The following is an 18,337-nucleotide window of genomic DNA, read 5'->3' as shown; positions in this document are numbered from 1 at the left end:
GGGAAAATGCAAACCCTTCAGTAACCATCAATTCCTCCCCAGCCACTTCCTGAATTTTCACTAATGTAGTTTAAAATTAGCATTCTATTTCCATATTTTTAATTTGATTTTGCAGTACTAGCAAAACATTAAAAGTAGCTGATAGAGCAGTTTTATTTATTTATTTATTTAATGAAACTGCCTGTTGGGACAGCATTTGGCTTAACATTACTCTACAAAGGATTAAAATTCATGGCACTCTTACAAATGAATTCTAGAAAACTTCTGCAAGAGTTATTTACATCCGTGTTAAAAGCGTTCCTATAAACTGCTGTTAACAGGAATGAAGTAATGCATTTTCATACAATTAGCTCTAGCAAAACATCTCCTCTTACATTGAAGATTTGACATACATCTGTTTTTCAGAAGTGTTGTCCCCTTCTGTGAAGTTTTGTCATGAAGATGCATTTTATTAAGTTAATTCGAAGAATCCATTACATATGTACATTTGTATAGCCACCAGCATTCATGAGCATGGCTGCACCTCTCTTAGACTTCATTGAAGGGCTGACTGCCCTGAGGAGATCCCTCCTTGGTGAAGCTTTCTCCTGTGAACCTAGAATCTTCTGATGTGAAGAGCAATCCTCTAATGGGTGAGCAATCCTTTTCCCTTCCTTTATAGCACCATTCTATCATGCTAGTCCTTCTGTCACCGCACCCCTGTTGTAACTCCTTTCCCATCATATTGATCTGTCCAATTGCTACATTTGACAATCCAGGCTAACAGTATTTGGTTTTGAAGTCTTTTAAGTGCTTCCCAAATAATGAAGGCCCTTTACGCCTCCCAGTTTATGGTATTACTTAGTGGAAAGCTGTTCCAAGATGCTCAATTGTAACAAAACTATTTTGAGGAGAATATACTTTTCTCAAAACAGAGAAGCAGTGAAATGATTCAGTTAGGAAAAAAAAAAATTGCTTTTTCAGGTCAACTTCAGAAGGAAGGGAGCTGAAAAATCATAGAATTGAAGAAACATAGAATGGGTTGGATAGGAAGGGACTTTAAGGATTAGCTAGTTCCAGCCCTCTTAGATAAACATGAGGTTATGTTAACAAGAACAGACAAAGTTAGTCAGCAAGAACATTAGCTGGTGTTTCATTCCACAGAAAAGCTCTCCATTAAAAACAAACAAAAAAAGATGGACACGGGAACTGATCTCTCTTAGTTTTCCAATACTGACTGAAAAGTTGTGCATATGGCACTAAGATCCTGTTTCCAAAATTTAGCAGATTTCCTTGGAAATACTCTTTTCCAAATTTATACCATTTCCCCACTTTAATACAGTATCTTCCTATATTTTTCTTCAGAAATCTATATTTTAAAATAAATAGTATCAAACTATTCAAACAATGGGTTTTAAATCACTAGTGACAAAGTTCTAACTGGAAGCTCAAAGTGCACAAGAATAATGAATACGCATTTTAAGACAATTTTATTTAGATTTGAGCTGTGCTTTCTGTAAACAACTCATTTAATTTATTTGATAAAAACTGAAGTAGTTTATAGTCTTCCTAACAAGCAATGGGAGTGACATCCTTCCATCCACAGAATGGCTCTTAGATCTGTTAATCATGATAAATTCTTCTATATTATGCATCATCATTTAAAAATGAAAACTGGAAACTATCAGGCTACAGATTTAAAAGCTTTACATATTTAGATCTCGTTTGAATTCTAAGTATCTGAATATTTCAATCACTGTGAATGCAAGTGAAAGGTTAGATGCCCTCCAGGCAACTAGAGTTGTAGCCAAAGAGATTAATAAAACATAGGAGCAAAAAGGGAAATAAAACTCCGGATACTCATACCGCACAATTCAAGTTTATTCCATTCATTCTTGCAACACAAACTTAAAAATACAGTATTATTTTGCATTCTGATGTCTATGAACCATGATAATGAACCCAATTGTGTCAAAACAGGTAACAATGGTGAAAAGAGGAAGTCAAATATCAAAATGCACAAAGCACTACTTTTCTTCCATCACTGCGTAGAAAGATGTTTATCCATTTACAAAATATAATTAAGACAAGTTCATCTTGAAATTTTGCATGCAACACTGCAATTGCTTGACCTAGGACACTCCACTCTTATCAGCCTCTTCTGCTAATATTTCAATATTATATTTGAAGATAAAGTTTTATTCAGCTACCACATCATTTTTCCCCATTTGCTCCCCTTAATAACAAGGAGCAGAGGGCACAAAATCCAAAATACATTTTAGGTTGTAACTTAGCACAAATTTCAAAGGTAAGGGTTTAAGAACAGCAATCTTCCAAACATATGTGAATCCAGTCTGACAATGTATTTAAATGCTGTTTAAAGAAAGTGAAATAATTTAGTTTGGTATTTCCATCTAGTTAGGACCTATACAAAGATACAGACAGCCACCTATCAATTTTTTCCCCCAGAATGTAGCTAACAAAAAGTGAATGAATGAACAAGCTCAGCTTCTAGAGAATTATAAAAGATTTTTTTTATTATTTCTTATTTTTTAAAGTCCTGGGCAAAACTATCAATCACTTTTCATGTAATGCAAAAAGAAAAGAGTATTTCTTCTTTACAGTCAAACAGCAAATGCCATCTTTTAACTATCTGGAAAGGCAGCTTGGGTGTATACTACAGCCAGATTAACATTTGTCTCACTGAAGTTTGTTTGCATTTTTTCTCTCAAACAAATTAAGAAAAAATAAGGTATTCACATAGCTATAGAAAAAGAGAGGCAAAATTACCTCAGTGAATCACCACAGGAGTTATACAAAGATGGTACTTCTTTACTACGATAATACTCACTTAGGTGAGTTGAAGGGAAGGACAGTAAAGAATACAGGGAAAAAAATACCAAAAACACTATAGCCAGAGAATTTGACACTAATTAACACAAAAGAACTTTAATAATCAAGTTTTTCCATGAAAAACAGATTGCAGTTTTCTAGACTAGTACTTTAATAGCTAAGTATTGAATAGCATAACATGGAGGCAAATTTAATTCAAAGGTGGTTTCTTTCATAGCTGAATAAAAAGTTAAACCTATATTTTGTGTTCACACTATCACAATGACATGACAATTAAGCACTGATCAGAGATAAGATTGAAGAGTTCTTTAAATAGTCACTGAAAGCACTGTTCACCAAACATGCTTCATCTTTTATCAGCAGCTCACCAATTTATTTTATCACTGACTTCCAGTCTTTCTGCTCTTCCTGCCATCCTTATCCAAGAAGCAAAGAGTAATTGCACTGTACAGTTTATGGTTAGAGTTGATTGTTTTCTCCATTGCTTTTCTTATGGGATGTGTACATGCAAATCAGTTTCTGCTCTCATTTTACAATCTAAATGCAAGGCTTTTTATATCTGAGACATTCAATAATAATATGCAACATGATTCAAGTAAAACTAAGTCTCCATTAAATATTTACGAGTGGTAGTCACCAGCCTATTTATTTCTACATACCCTCTCAATTTCAACAGTGATATCAAAGTAATATCTGCTACTTTTAAGAATTCAGCATGAGATATTATATACATTGTCTTCTGTATCCTGCATGTTATCATAAAGTTTGAAATCTGTATTCCAAATAAAGGAAGCTGTTTAAGTGTGGCATATGCTTTTGTTTAATAAAATCTGTTATTCAGACTTGGGTGAATAAGCAGAGAAAATTCTCAAAATAAAAGCCACAATCTGACATTCCTGAGAACTGTAGGATGTGACAGGAATCTCTACCACAATTTTTAAGTATCTTCCATCACAGCTGTCCCAGTACTGTCATATTTAGTGGTAAAACAAGTAAAAGACAATAGTTGATGTGATGTGGTTTCAGGGGAAATTTCAGAAAAAGTCCCATACTTTAATAATGAGATTTAACATTTCTTCAGCAAACTATGAAATACTAATTCAAAGATATCCACAATTAATAGTTTTGCCTTCTCCAGTAATAAGAGCAAGTTAAGTCTTTGATTTGTAAGTCTTTCTCTTTCCAACATCTCAACTTAGAGAGTTTACAAGTAACTCAAATGGTTACCAGAGAAGTTCAGCAACAGCATGTACCTGACATGAATGTCTAAGTAATTACTGCTCATTTTGCACAACTTGATTATCTTTGTGTACCAAACAGCTTGATACTTTTATAAACATCTGTAGATTTTATGTAAGGAAATTCCATCATACAGTCCTTTTAAAAGTAAGTACAATGATATTTTTAACTCTCTCAAACAGCTGTTTTAAGTCTCTATCCTGGAGTAGAACACACAAAGAGAAGAAAAACCTCAAATTCATGCTTCCAGAAGTACATTAGCAGATATTCTGGAGTGTAATAACACCATATCTCAAGTCATCTTTCCTGGATTACTCAAGAGTCAGAAAAGCATTAGTGTGACATCCAATTAGTCAATAAAAAAACCTGCTCCAATAACTAGTATCAAAAGTCCTCAAAACCGCAATACAAGCTTTAGTCAGAAGAAGAAAGCTACCCACAGAGAGAAAAGAGAAAAGCAACCCAGTCACCTACATTACTACACTTCAGATTATGGCAGACACTAATAGCATAGGACTATTGTCCTCTTCACAATTAGTTTCAAGTACATAGAACAGTACTTCCATCTAAGGGAATCTTTCAACGGAAACCTCAGTACTAACATAGGCAGTTTACAAGCCAAAAATTCAAGATCATGGTCTTCTTTTGTTTTCACTAGAGACGGGAAGAGATTGTGCACTGAAAAGAAGTCCTAGAGCAACACTGTTCATAATAGTTTTCAACTCTCTCCAAAACAACCACCTTTGATACAGGCCCCTAACTAGTCTGATTCATCAAGAATTTCCCTCCCCCCGAAGTATTTAGCTGAAGAAGCTGGAAGATGCAAAGAGTGACAGACAGGCAGCAGTGTGAGGCCACAGGAGAGACATAGAAGATAACAGTCCATCCGTCACTGAAGAAGAGTTTTGATTGCCTGGTTGTCAGTGGCTTCAAAGGCAGTTAGTCCATCTGGTCCTTTCACAGTCTTATCAGCACCCTGTAAAGACATTGAGAAGTACGGTGAATTCAAAAAAGGTAGGCTGTATTAGTATCAAGTGCATCACACCATTTACCTTGAATTTTACACCACAGTTTTTTAGTCCACTTTTCACATAGAAATTAAATGGGCCACATTTAACTATATAGCACACAGCTAACACTCAAACCTGATAACTAGAAAAAAAAGTCAAGTAATTTTCATCGAAGAGCAAGCTACAAAAATCAAGAAGTTAGCAATTAATCTAGGATAAAACCAGAAGACTTTTGTTTGTTCCCAGCAGCTACATACACAAATGCGGAAGTTTAGTCTTGAACTTCCATGAAATCTATAGCACAACAAGCTTTTTCACATGCCAACTTAAACAGTAAGCTCTAGAAGAGCTTACTTGAATAGTAAAGTTTTCTTTCTACATCATAAAAGATTACATCCCTCTAGCATCACACTTCTGTGGAAGGAAAATAAAAAGTCTTATTGCTACTTGGAGAAAATATCACAAAAGCCAAAAGTGAAGCAGCTTTTTAAATATTGTATGCCTACCTTCAAAACAACAACAAAAAAAGAAGGATGCAACAGTTTACTTACAGATCTCTCAATACTTCATAGAGGATAACAAATATGCAAGTGGGCAGTAGAACAGCAAGCACAGAAGCAGACAGTACCAAAAATATAGAAGGCGAACAAAAAAAAAACAAAAGGAAAGAGTCATGTTTGTTTTGAGCACTGTTTAGTCATATACATAAAATGGAAACCCAAACTAAACTGTAAAAGAATAGTTAAATTAATGATTAAAATGACTAGAGAATAAAGAACTACAAGAGACCAAGAAAGAGAGATTTCCTCAAAATAAGTGAAGATTCCAAAATATTTCCACATGAAAGATATGCATTCTTGCATTAGTTCAGTCAATTGACAGGAAGAACACTGCATACAGGTATATTTTGGCAAGAACACGAGTTACAGAGTTCTATCCTCAGTTTCATGTATTACCTATTCATGGAATAAGTACAGATCTAACCTCCTGTACATTACATGGAAGAAAATGGACAAAGTGATCATAAAAGATATCCCACAGTTTTCTGAGAACACACCAGACTTAAAAATTCAGGAGCTTCCTTACTTAAAGAATCACAGAATGGCTTAGGTTGGAAGAGACTTTAAAGATCATCTGGTGCTAACTCTCATTCTGTGGGCAAGGCTGCTATCCACCATATCAGGCCGCCATAGGTCCTATCCAATCTGGCCTTGAACACCTCTACAGATGGGGCATTCACAGCTTCTCTGAGCAGTCTGTGCCAGTGCCTCATCATCCTCTGAGCAAAAAATTTCCACTTAACATCTATGTTTAATCTTCTCTCTTTTAGTTTAAGGCTATTCCCCCTTCTCTTACCACCACTGTACTGGGTTAACAGTTTCCCTCTTGATTTAAAGCTCCCTTCAAGTACTAGAAGTCTGCAATGATATCTTCCCAGAGCCTTATCTTGTTCAAGCTAAACAAGCCCAACTCCCTCAAGCTTCTTTCATAAGAGAGGTACTCCAGTGCTCTGATAATCTTTGTGGCCCTTCTCTGGACCTGCTCAACAGCTCCACGCTCTTCTTGTACTGGAGACCCCCAGGCCTGGATGCAGTATTCCTCACAAGGGCAGAGTACAGGGAGATAATCACCTCTCACACCCTACTACCCTTTCTTCTTTTGACACAGCCTAAGATAAAGTTGGTCTTTCAGTCTGCAAGCACACACAGCAGGTTCATGTCCAGCTTTTCATCCAACAGCACTGCAAAATACTTCTGCACAGGGCTGCTTTCAGCAAGTTTTTCCCCAGTCCATAGACATATCTGATATTACCCTGACCTACGTTGAACACTTGGTCTTGTTGGACCTCATTAGGTTCACTCTCAAGGCATTCTAGATCCCTCTAGATGGCATCTCTATGCCATCTATGCAGAGAGTGACCCATCCTTCACCTTGCATTATAGGTTAAAATACTTTCACAAATTGCAGAACTCTCCATCAGCATGCAATATTTAGGATTAAAAGACAACTTGAAAGAGCTTTTAGTGAAAAGATAAGACTGTTTTACTGTAATGTAATAATGTAGTTTGCTCCGAAAATAATGCCTCCTGTTTATTTCCATGGAAACTACAATAGCTACAAAGAGCACAATATCACTATTTGATAAACCAAATTCTAAGCTACAAAATACTCTTTTTTAATATAGTCACCACCACTAACTATGCATTAGCCAGTGATGAAGAACCAGTGACAAAGAGCCTGCAAGCTGTGCTTGTACAAATTTGCACTAGTGCAGGTTATCTGCTGTTGCCACTGTTGAAACACACCACTCACTGCTTCACTGTCATCACATCTACTATTTGGTTCAGCAAGCACTAATGAATGCAAATATGACACACCTTTGTTTTGTATACACTTCCATGTCAGACATCACTCTGACAGGCTGCCCTTCTGCTGCCATCTGTCACATTGCAACAAAGTTTAATGGAATATTGGTGGGAAGGTGCAACCTCTACTGCCATACCACCAACATCCACTCTTGACAACATGGGCCAACATAATTAAATAGGAGACATTAGTTTCAGAGTGGTCACCGTGTATTTGTTCAGAGGAGTTAAAGAAACACAAAACTTGAAGTTTTTAAAACATTTTTACTGAATGTAGGATAGGAGGACAGCAACTACTTAAGGAGGACATCGTTTAATAAAGTCAGTGTTCTTAAGTTAGGAGAATGGCCCCCAAAGCTAAGCAGAAAGATTCCTGCCTGCATTCAATAGGAGAAAGAAATAATAAAGTTCAGGTCACGAGAACTTTTATTTTCAAAAGCACAGCACTACCTGAAAGGAAATTTAATTAAAAGTTCATAAAAACAATAGATTCCACAGTATTCTCTACTTCCCTGAAGTAAAAAGGTAATAATCTCTTACATTATGTTCTTTTCCTGTGTGTGTATTTCTTTATATATACACACACACTAAAAACTGTTTGGCAGGATAGTAACAAACAAGAATCTTTGCACTCTTATAATACCAAGTATTAAAACATGTTGCAGGGAGCACAGTAGTTACTAAGGTATATCTGCAGTTCAGAAAAAAAAAAAAAAAAGGACAGATAGTCAACACAGAGCTGTTACTAAACTCACTGGAACTGGAAATACCCAGATGAAGCAAGCCAATAGAAGGCTGACTTACACAGCAAGGAGTGAACTTCCAGAATCAGGTTCCAGATGAGGTTATGGAGGCAAATGGCAGCTGGTTGAAAAAGGATGTGGATAAATTCCTGGACAATAAATTTCTGAGCACATTCTAATGTGAGTAGACTTGCAAACTTCTATATAGATGTGAGCCTCTAAAATCCCTAATACAGCAGAGGAATAAATGAGCCAAAGTAGTAAAATCTACAGTTTTTCCTCAGAAGACATCCATTCTGCCATTCTCAGAGGAAAAAGAAGGTTCTAAATAAAAAAATCCCATTTAATTAGGTAACATGTTTTTAGCAGTCAGCAGAGATCAAGTTGCTAGATATGCTACAAAAACATTCAAAGTATTCTGTTATAAGAACTTCACAACAAATTGAGACCTTCTTTAGACGCATTCAAACTGATTGTCCATTGTAATCCTGCTAGCTTCTCCTGCAATACACTCAAGAAAAAAATCTTTTCACATGAGAAATATACATCAAGAACACAAAACAATTTGAATTTTATTTGTAATGCTGAAAAACTTAAGTATCTCTGCTATCCCTGCAAAAATTAAAAGGAAACTGAAATGACTGAAGTTACTTCCTTAACTAATAGTACTCATTAATTGTTATTTTGTTTTGTACAAGGTTTTTACCTTTCCCTTGTAACGTGAGCTAAACACACATCTGGTATTTGAGGCAATTCATTTCCATATTTGTCAAAAGCTATTGAGAATTCATTTCCTCCGTAAGAGTACAATATCTTCTAACAGTATGTTACTTAACAGTAATAACAGTAAAAAGACAGAAGTGAAAGAACTGAATATGAGATATGACAGTTCTGCCCTTCTTTAAAAGTACTGTATGCTGCAAACCGCTTTGCAAACTAATTGTTTAAAATGGCAACAGATATTTTAAAATGTCTCAGTCCCAGAAGAAATACTGTAAAATTGATAAAAATAATTACTGTTAAGGTAGTATTAAGACAGGAGGCCCTATCTTTGAACTTTAAATGAAAAGTGCTCTTTAGACTAAAGCTGACTACATTCACACTGTTTTCTTCTAATATACTGTAATACATTTTCAGCAAACTCAACCAGCATTTTGTTTTAAACAATGCAAGTCAAACTGTTTACACAAAATAACCACATCTAGGTTATATATGATTTCATATACAAAAAAATGTCTGAGCTTGAGTATCACCATCAACTATGGCAGCATGTGAAGCCACAGCTCAAAGTAACTTAGTCATAAAACCATAACTTGTTTTTGCAGTGTTTCACGAATAAAAGAAAATACTGCACAAATAAAACATACGGAGTTAAGTACATGCAACCAACATAGTAAGTAAAAACTTAAAGAAAAAACAAACAGCTGTAATAATTATTGCTTTGACTTGTTTTGGAGTACTCATTTGTAATCACTAATTAATATTAAATAATATTTCAAATACTTTCTATACCACCTAGTAGGTGGTACAGAATATAATCATTCCATCGAATGATTCTTCTTCATAGCACTTCACTGCTTTTGGTGAATATTCCTACCTTCCACGGTCAAATGAAGCGTTAGAGGGTTAATCTGCCTTTCACAGAACACTACTATTTAAATGGTTGCAGAGAATCTAATTGAGCTAAATCCTTTGATTTACACAGCTGTTATTATCCTTCCAAAAACAGAAATTTGTATTTTTGTTCTTCAGTAATCCTGCAATTTCTGAAGTCACTGTATCTATAGGGTTTGCACTGCAAGGTCCTGTTAACGAGAGAGAGATGCAGGGGTACAGTGTGCACAGTGCCAAACAACTGACCCATGTCAGATCATAGGCAGCTACAGATGGCTCCAAATGAGACCCACTGCTGCCAGAGTTGAGCCACAAACAATGCTGGGTGTGCCTCTGGGAGAAAGAAAAGCAGTTTCTTGAAGAAAGAAACTGCTGCATGACAGTAGCTGGGAGAGAGGAGTGAGAGAAACAGCCTTCCAGTCAGCAAGGTTAGTACAGATGTAGGGTAGGAGGTGTTCCAGGCGCACAGCAGAAGCTCCCTACAGCCCAGGAGAGACCCATGAAGGAGCAGGCTGTCCTTTGCAGCTCATGGGCACCACATGGAACAGATCTCCACATGCAGCCATGGAGGAGGCCTAAAGTGCAGCAGAGGACATGGCCTGAAGGAACCACAGATCATGGAGAGCCCCCACAAGAGCAAGCCCAGACCAGAGCTGCAGCCCATGGAGAGGAGTCCCACAGTGAAACAAAAGATCCAGAGGATCTTCCACCCATGGGGACCTATGCTGGAACGCTTCCCGAAGGATAGACCCTGCAGCACAGAGCAGCACTAGTGCACTGTTTGGAAAGTACAGTGCTTGGAAAGCTGCAACCTGTGGAAAGCCCATGTAGGATCAGTTTGAGAAGGACAGAATCCTGTGGGAGGGACCTCATGTGGAGCAGGGGCAGAGGGTAATCACGAAAGAGCTGTAGAGATGAAGTGTTACAGACTGACCGTAGCCTTCATTGTCCATTCCCCTGTGCCCTTGTGAGGAAGAGGGTAGAAAAGGGTGGATGGTGGGTAAAGGTGTTCTTAGTTTGCTTTCTGTTCTCACTGCTCTTGTCTGTTACCAATACACAATAAAAAGCATTCATCTTCCTCCTGCCAAGTCTGTTTTGCCCCGACAAGCATTTGTGAGCAATCTCCCACTCCTACTATGAACCAATGACTTTTTTCTCCCCATCTTATCTTCTCCCCCTGTCCTTCTGAGGAAGCAGAGTGAAGTGACACAGTGGAGCTCGGCTACATACTAGTGTGAAACTATCACAAGGAATTAAAACACGCACAAGATTAAGGAAGGAACTCTACATTGGAGTTTTCATGGTGTTCAAATTTTAGTATGTAGCCAAATGCCACAGGACCTGCAGGTAGTTTGGAAAAGTTAACTATGTCATAATTTGAAGTTGTGGTTGACACAAAACATAATTTAATGCGTTCATAAGAAGAAAGAAGGAAGAGGAGGGAAGTAAGGCCTAGGAAATTTAAATTCATATAAAAATAATCAGTTCCATTTCCCTGAAAATGCATTAGAAGAGAGGTAGCATAACATGGTATACACTGTTCTAGCAAGCATAATATTCTAGACTTCATTATCCCTACCAGTGAAATTCCTTCTCACCGAGCGTATAGCAATAGCTGTTTTTTCAAGAACCTATTTCACTTCACTTCTCACCTCCTCAAGTCTCATTCCGCCTATAATTACAGCTAAATATTTTCTACACAAAGGTCAGAACCTTGTTATTAAACAAAATCACTGTGCATTTGGATTGTTACTGCCCCCTATTTCTTCATAAAGATTTTCAGTATTTAGTGAAAATATTTTCCCAATAGATATTCAAGAATAATCATGATGTGTGGCAAGGGAGAAAACGAAACCACTTGTGCCTTTGGAAGTGAAGGTAAAAAGGCAAACGTGGGCATAAAATATACTAAAGAGCCAGTTAGACAGATTACAGCTTATTTGTCACATCTGTTCCTTTTTTTTTTCTTATTCTCAAGTTTCATCTGAAACTCATCCATCCCCTACAAAAAAAAACATTGCCACAATAGAGGCAACAAAGTAAGCAAGCAGTACCTAGCAACAAGCATTTGCCCTTTACAAGAGAGCAACGCAGACACTAGGTGAGCTGTAAAACAGAAAAACTGAGTTCTAATTGTACACCTACAAAAATTACAAATAAATCCAAGAGACAGCTCTCTGGAACAGGTATGTCACAGTGCAAGAGCACTGAAAAATGTCCTAAGGTAACAACAGAAGTGAAACTGAAATTAGTTCTGTTCTGTGTTGAGTTGGCATCAGTGTTTCTCCAATTCCAGTAACTAACGCAAGGAACTAAATTTACAATACAACTTAAATTTGGAGACCTCAATTAGCAGGACTCTGGATACAGAAAAATAACTTGCAGCAGGGACAAGTGACAGGTACTGTCATTGTCAGTGATATACATATGGCATACAATGCCAGGGCTGTTGCAAGGAAGCAGCTAAAACATGCATGGAATAGCATTAAATGACTGAACAGAATCCCCTGTTCTCCTGGCATTGGCTGAGCTGTAACATGGGACTGCATCATGGATACTAGTACTCAGAGTAACAAAGCACTTCAAAATAGAAATGGTAAGAAATACAACAAGTGATAAAGGCATTCCTTTATATTATTGACATTGATGCACTAGTAGAGATTTATATCACACTTCTTTAAATTAACCCAAAACTTACCCTCAAGGCCTGTATTTCCAATTTCTGTACAAGATACAATCAAATAGAGCCAAACAAACACTGATGCAAATTCAATTTAGTACGAAACCATACACTAAAATAACGTAGAAATCCTGAAATTAACTCACTGACACTTTAAGCATTACAGCCACAGTAACTATTAATCAACAAGAAAAAGCAGCCATGTGGGAACATTAGCTATTAACTTGATTAACGTTTAAAAAGCAGAGGTCAGTAATACACTCTAACTGCTAACTCCATATAAATAATTTAAATTTTATGAATTTAAAACCTGCACCTCTGGAAGTTCTCTCATAATATGTTCCCTTGAATAGCATTCAGTACATTTCAGTAGCATTCTGAGCTTTAGGCAGAAAAGCAACTTTTAATTCATTAGCAGTTCACTGCTTGGAGTAACTGTACCAAACATTTGTAAAATTACAACAAGCTGTAGGATGGAAATCATGTAAAAGAAATAGGTAGAAATTTAAATATTTGACCACTGGAATCCGAGGCAGAGAATATTTAGTAGGTTTGAATTGCATTCTTTCCAGTTTGAAGAACAAAGTATTTACATAGAATGTCCTTTAAGATATTAAGATTCTTCTGTTTATGCATTATGTGGGGACTTTGTTGCAAAGGACTACTTTTGAAGGGAGCCCTCACTACAAAAGAGAATATGAAGCCACCTAAGCTAGCAATAAGACTAACATCACGGAACAAGGTAACAAAACGATATGAAAATTTACTAGTCTGCTTATTAAACAAACTAAGTTTCCAGAACTGAGGCTTGTATCAAAAATGCTGTTGAATCAGACAAGACAACGAGAGGACAAGAGTCTGTACTTATGTCACAGCTCTGAATAGAGCAGATGCTCAGAAGGGAAAAAAAGTGTTCTCTTAAATGGTTACATGATATACCTTGTTCAGCAAATAAACACAGCTTCATGAATGCCATGAAGATGAATATGAAAAATGTTAGAATTGTAATCTAGTTATGAAAACAAATTTGAATCCTAAATTCAAAGTCAAAGCATTTCTTTAGAGATAAATTAACATTAGACAGGGTTAGAGATGCAAAGAAAAGAAAGATGACCTGCACATAGCATCAGGACAGTTAAGAGGAACCATTTTACCACAGAAGATGACGTTATGCATAGCAAGGAATTTATAATCCTTTGGTTGATTGACTCAGATATGTTCACATACTGAAAACAATTTTAACCTGTTTTCAAAGAAGTGAGGCATAACAAAGAAAATGTATGAACAGAGACAAAATATTTCTACAAGTAACTACTGCTTTGTAAAGTAGGTCACCTTTGTAATAACATGAATCAAAAGGAGACTAGAAACAGATTAAGACTATTCTGTTCTGGATGAAATTTACAAGCTCTATAGCAGAAAGAATTTGCTGCTTTCCTACTTACTTTTACTTTTCCAACCCAGATGGGTTTTCATCCACCTGGCAGAAACAGAGGGAAAACACTCCTCTGCACAACTCCATTGGAGAGTCCATCATGAGACACTTTAGCAGCTGCCAGAGCTAAATCCCACCCCTCTGTCTTCTGAACAAATACACTTGTATTCTTGCCTGATGTGCTCTCAGCTCTCTTCCTTAACTTCTCAGCTAGATCTCACAGTATTTTTAGTGGTTGCTATCCCTCTTGCTCCACTGCAAAAGTCACAGAACCTTCTCTTTCAACTAACTTTTCCACTACAAGAGTACCTTCTCTCTTTCAGTAATGTAAACAGCATTTGTTTGATGCTCTGAGCCTAGCTGAAGCAGTGTAATCTTACTGAAAAGAAATCATAGTAACATACTCGCTAATGGGTAACTTTTTCTAAACATTTGTATCTCACCTTTGACAGAAGCAATTTCACACAGGAAACATGGCCCTCATAGACTGCTGATAGGAGTGGTGTAATATTGTGTTTGTCTGGAGCCTGTAAATCGAGAAACAGTTATTTGAAGAACTATTTCACACAGCATGAAAAGGTTTTGCTTAATTTTTTAGTTCTATCTTGCCAACAGAAAAATGAAGTAAAAGATTTAAAAATATTTTCCAGAAATACATTCCTTGAGAAATTTTTACTCCTTTTTTAAAAATAAAAGTTGTGGCAAAGTCATGGCATAAAAGCAGTTAGGGAACTGTAAGATTTTTCCTCCTTTAAGTCTGCATAGTATCGAAGAGTTCACACTCATATTTACTGTTTTGTTTTTTTTTGTTTTTGTTTTTCAAATGACAGAAATTGCAATGTTTCATTTGAGAAGTTTTGTCAGTTTAAAAACAGTACCCGTAATTCTTCCATTTCTCAGACAATCTAGAAAGCTGCTTTGGCCTGAAATGTTCTCCAGGCTTTCACCTCTCTAAACTATGGTCCTGGAAAGGATAAGAAAAGGAGCAAATGAAACATCCTTATTTTTCCTGCATTTTATGCTGAACTAGGAGTACTCCCAAGAAAATTCTTATCTTTCCAGGCAACCAAAAAAAGTTTGAGAGACATTCTGTAGATGTCTCAAATGTATATTATTTTCATATGATATACATTAGATAGATGTGCATTAATTTTCATATAGGTGTTCTAAAGCATAGGATTTGAAATGTATGGTTAAAGTATTTAGAAATTTCATGTAATGGAGGACTATATCATTTTGAAGAGCCATACAGCTCACACAAATCTTTTAATGACACAAAGCTGTGCAGGTGGAGTCACAGCAAAGCTTCCAAAAGAAAGAATGTCTCAAATAGATCAATAAAATATGAAGAGAGAAGTACACCAATTTAAACAGAGTTGGTCCTGTCCTGGTCAAGGATGTATTATAATGTTGGAAGGGACTCCAGAAGACAAATTCATTAAGTATTTAATATCTTCATTTAGATGCAATTGTTCTATCTTTCTAATAACTGTCAAATTAAAATTAATTTTTATAAATAGTTTTTCCTATGTGTATCCAAACGTGTTAGAACATTTACTAAATGCAATTTTAAAGCTTGTAAACTTTAGGAGGCCACCTCTGAAACATTCTTAAACGCATCAAGTTGCTTGTTTCATCTAACTCTTCCAGTAATCAATTAAGCTTATCTCTTACACGAGGGAAAAAAAACAACATACATGATTATAAATTTTGATGTACATACATTAATATCAGCTCCTTTCAATAACAGAAATTCCAGTATCTCAAGCTGCCCACAGTCTGCTGCATAGTGAAGAGGCTTCCTCCCACCTTCAAGTGTCCGGTTGACATCTTCTCCCTTCAATGTAAACAACAATTCATAAGTGAAATTAAGAGTTATTATACCAAAAAGAGCTTGAAAAAGAAATCCAACAATACGCTGAAGAGTGTTCCATCCAAAAATTTAAGGCATCGCCTAGCAAAAGTAAAAATTAAGTTGCTTGATTTCCTTTCCTTCTTCATTTGCACATTTAAGACTGTGACAGCTTCAGCTCCTTCTCCCACACTGCATCACAGGTTAATGAATGCCCAAATGCACTACGCAACTTGACAAAAAAAAAAAAAAAAAGAAGTATGGGAGAAACACTAATGTTATTTGCTTTGCTTCTCCTACCCCTAACTGGGATCTTAATTATCTAGCTACTTTAAGTTACTTTCCCCGCTTTTCACCCATTGAAGTTCTGCACACAGAGAAGTCGCATGCATAGAACTAAGCATCACATCTACTAGCAAGTGAGTACAGACCATCCATAATCCAAAACCCAAGTGTAATGCTGTAATGGGATGGAAAGTACCACAATAATAGTGGGGTGGCAAAGTCTTTGGCTACAGCAAATAAGAATGAGCCCAAATGCAGCAGCTGTAGACACAGGAACGAAGGAAATGGCCTCAGGTAGGCAGGAATCTCCAGCAAGATACCCTTGCCTCCACTGCCAACCCTTAAATGAGGTCTGTGAAGGGGTAGATCCTGGCTCCACTCCTGGTCTCTGAGCACTGCATGCACCTGAGCTCCCCTGAGCTGGCCCTGCCTTCTCACCAGGTGCTCAATCACTGGTTCAGGCCAGGACTTACCATTTCCACTATACCAATTAAGAAACTTTCCATCCTATTTTATAAGTAGCATTGCATCTTCCAATTCCATAATATTAAACAGAGGTCTGAAGACAGCCAACCAACTCAGGACAAAGGAAGTTACATTCTAACGCCACTCATACTTTGGGTTGAGACATCTCTTAAGGCCTAAGAGAAGTTTAATTTACTGAGTGCCTAATCAGCTTTGTTTCTTCACCTTGGGTTGTGCAACTAAGGATAAACTGATTTGCTGCACTTCAGTGACAAGGAGTTACTAAATACCAAATATTGGCAGGCATATGGTAAGAGACTTCTTGTTCATCTGTGCAAGTGAGCTTAGTATTTTAGGTTGCAGCTAAATTTAGCACCTTACCTCAAGTCTTCTGCCTCCACAAAAAAACAATCAAAGAATTTCAGCTGCAGCACAAACTAGCAGTTCTCTGTAGAATCTCTGAAATACTCTCAAATTTCAGATTTCAAATTTCTTCAAGTTCAAAGAATAGAGTGAACTGCATCTTCCAGACAGCAGCTCTCTTGTGAGAGTAGAAGGGCAGGCTGTCATAAAAAAATCTTATTCTGTATTTGATGCTCTATATTGTCACAGTTCTATACTGGAGGCTAGGCAATTCCCTTCTCCCTTTCCAATAGGCTATTTGACTCTTTCCATAATAAGCTCCCCTAAAAGTCAAAGCAAATGTTTAACTTCTAGTGTTTAACTAGAATACTGTATGTTTTCTGGTCTCAGAAATCAGGACTTTGTTCTTACACTACTGAATGTTCCGGCTTCAAAGCAGTAAGATGAGAAAACCTACAGGTTTTTACCAACCAACAGATTCTAAAGAATGTTGGACATCAGAAAAAAAGTTTTACTATTACGCACGTTCTTCACAACAGCAATGTGTTGTACCTCTAAACAGTCCACCAGAGCTTCAGCTATGGATACTCAACACTGTACAGTACTATGTGAAATCCCAGTAAGACCAATTCCAACTCTGTGACAAATTACTTGCTAAATAGTGTTATCAGCTCCACGAGTCTTGTGACACAACTCCTCCCTTGCTTTGCTAAACTGCAGGACAATTTACTGGCAAGGGAGTGTTAACAACTGCATTTCAATAAATAAAAAGAAATCATTCAGATCATAATACACTAACAGCATACAAAGAGTCACATCAGTCTGAAAGGCACATAAGCTAAGTGTGCTGCTTCTTTAGCTAATAAATTAAACTTCACTCATTATTTGCATCTCACCACTTCCTGTCAATTTTAAAACAACTGGCATTTGAATAGCACAGGATGTTTGCAGATATTCCTAAAACACCTGTAACATCTGTCACACACAAAGACACAGTAAATAAGGGGATAAGAGAGAAGGACAAACAAGCTCTAACTCTGGAGACAATACAAAGTAAGACAACAAAGTTCACGTTCAAGAGAATTATTTGTACTATAGAGTCATGTTTTAAAATTATGACAGTTCAAAGCTCGTCTTTTTTAAGCTGATAAATATTTGGCTTCTTGACTTACTATATTTTTCTTCTGAAATAATATACAACAGATCCTTCTGCTTTCTCCTACACTAGTTACATGAAAAAATCCTTCTGGACAATGAACTTCAATGTCATCCAAGCAGCAAGTTTTCTAAGTTGTCCTTACAGACAAAGCTTGTTTACAGAGGTGAGTACCTAACAGACACTGCAAAGATGTCCCAATAGCACTGAGGAAGTTTATCAGCAGCATTCAAACCCAAACTATAGCACTAAAATATTTTAGCTGGAATCAACAGAACCAAGATACATTCTAATAAT

The 18,337-nt window shown here is 36.7% G+C and overlaps 1 protein-coding gene across 1 annotated transcript; it reads right to left on the bottom strand.

The window, feature by feature from the left end:
- Positions 1 to 1,838: 1,838 nt before the first annotated feature.
- Positions 1,839 to 15,861, bottom strand: MTPN (myotrophin; the record flags this gene model as incomplete). The annotated part of the gene is made up of 3 exons (XM_010715227.2): positions 1,839 to 5,047; positions 14,363 to 14,446; positions 15,643 to 15,861. Coding segments are annotated over 3 exons (390 nt in total), but the record flags the coding sequence as incomplete, so codon positions are not given.
- Positions 15,862 to 18,337: the final 2,476 nt, after the last annotated feature.

This window comes from Meleagris gallopavo, chromosome 1 (genome assembly GCF_000146605.3).
Source record: "Meleagris gallopavo isolate NT-WF06-2002-E0010 breed Aviagen turkey brand Nicholas breeding stock chromosome 1, Turkey_5.1, whole genome shotgun sequence".
Classification (NCBI taxonomy): Eukaryota; Metazoa; Chordata; class Aves; order Galliformes; family Phasianidae; genus Meleagris; species Meleagris gallopavo.
Note: the sequence above shows the minus strand (reverse complement) of the source record. Positions and strands in the feature narration are given on the sequence as shown.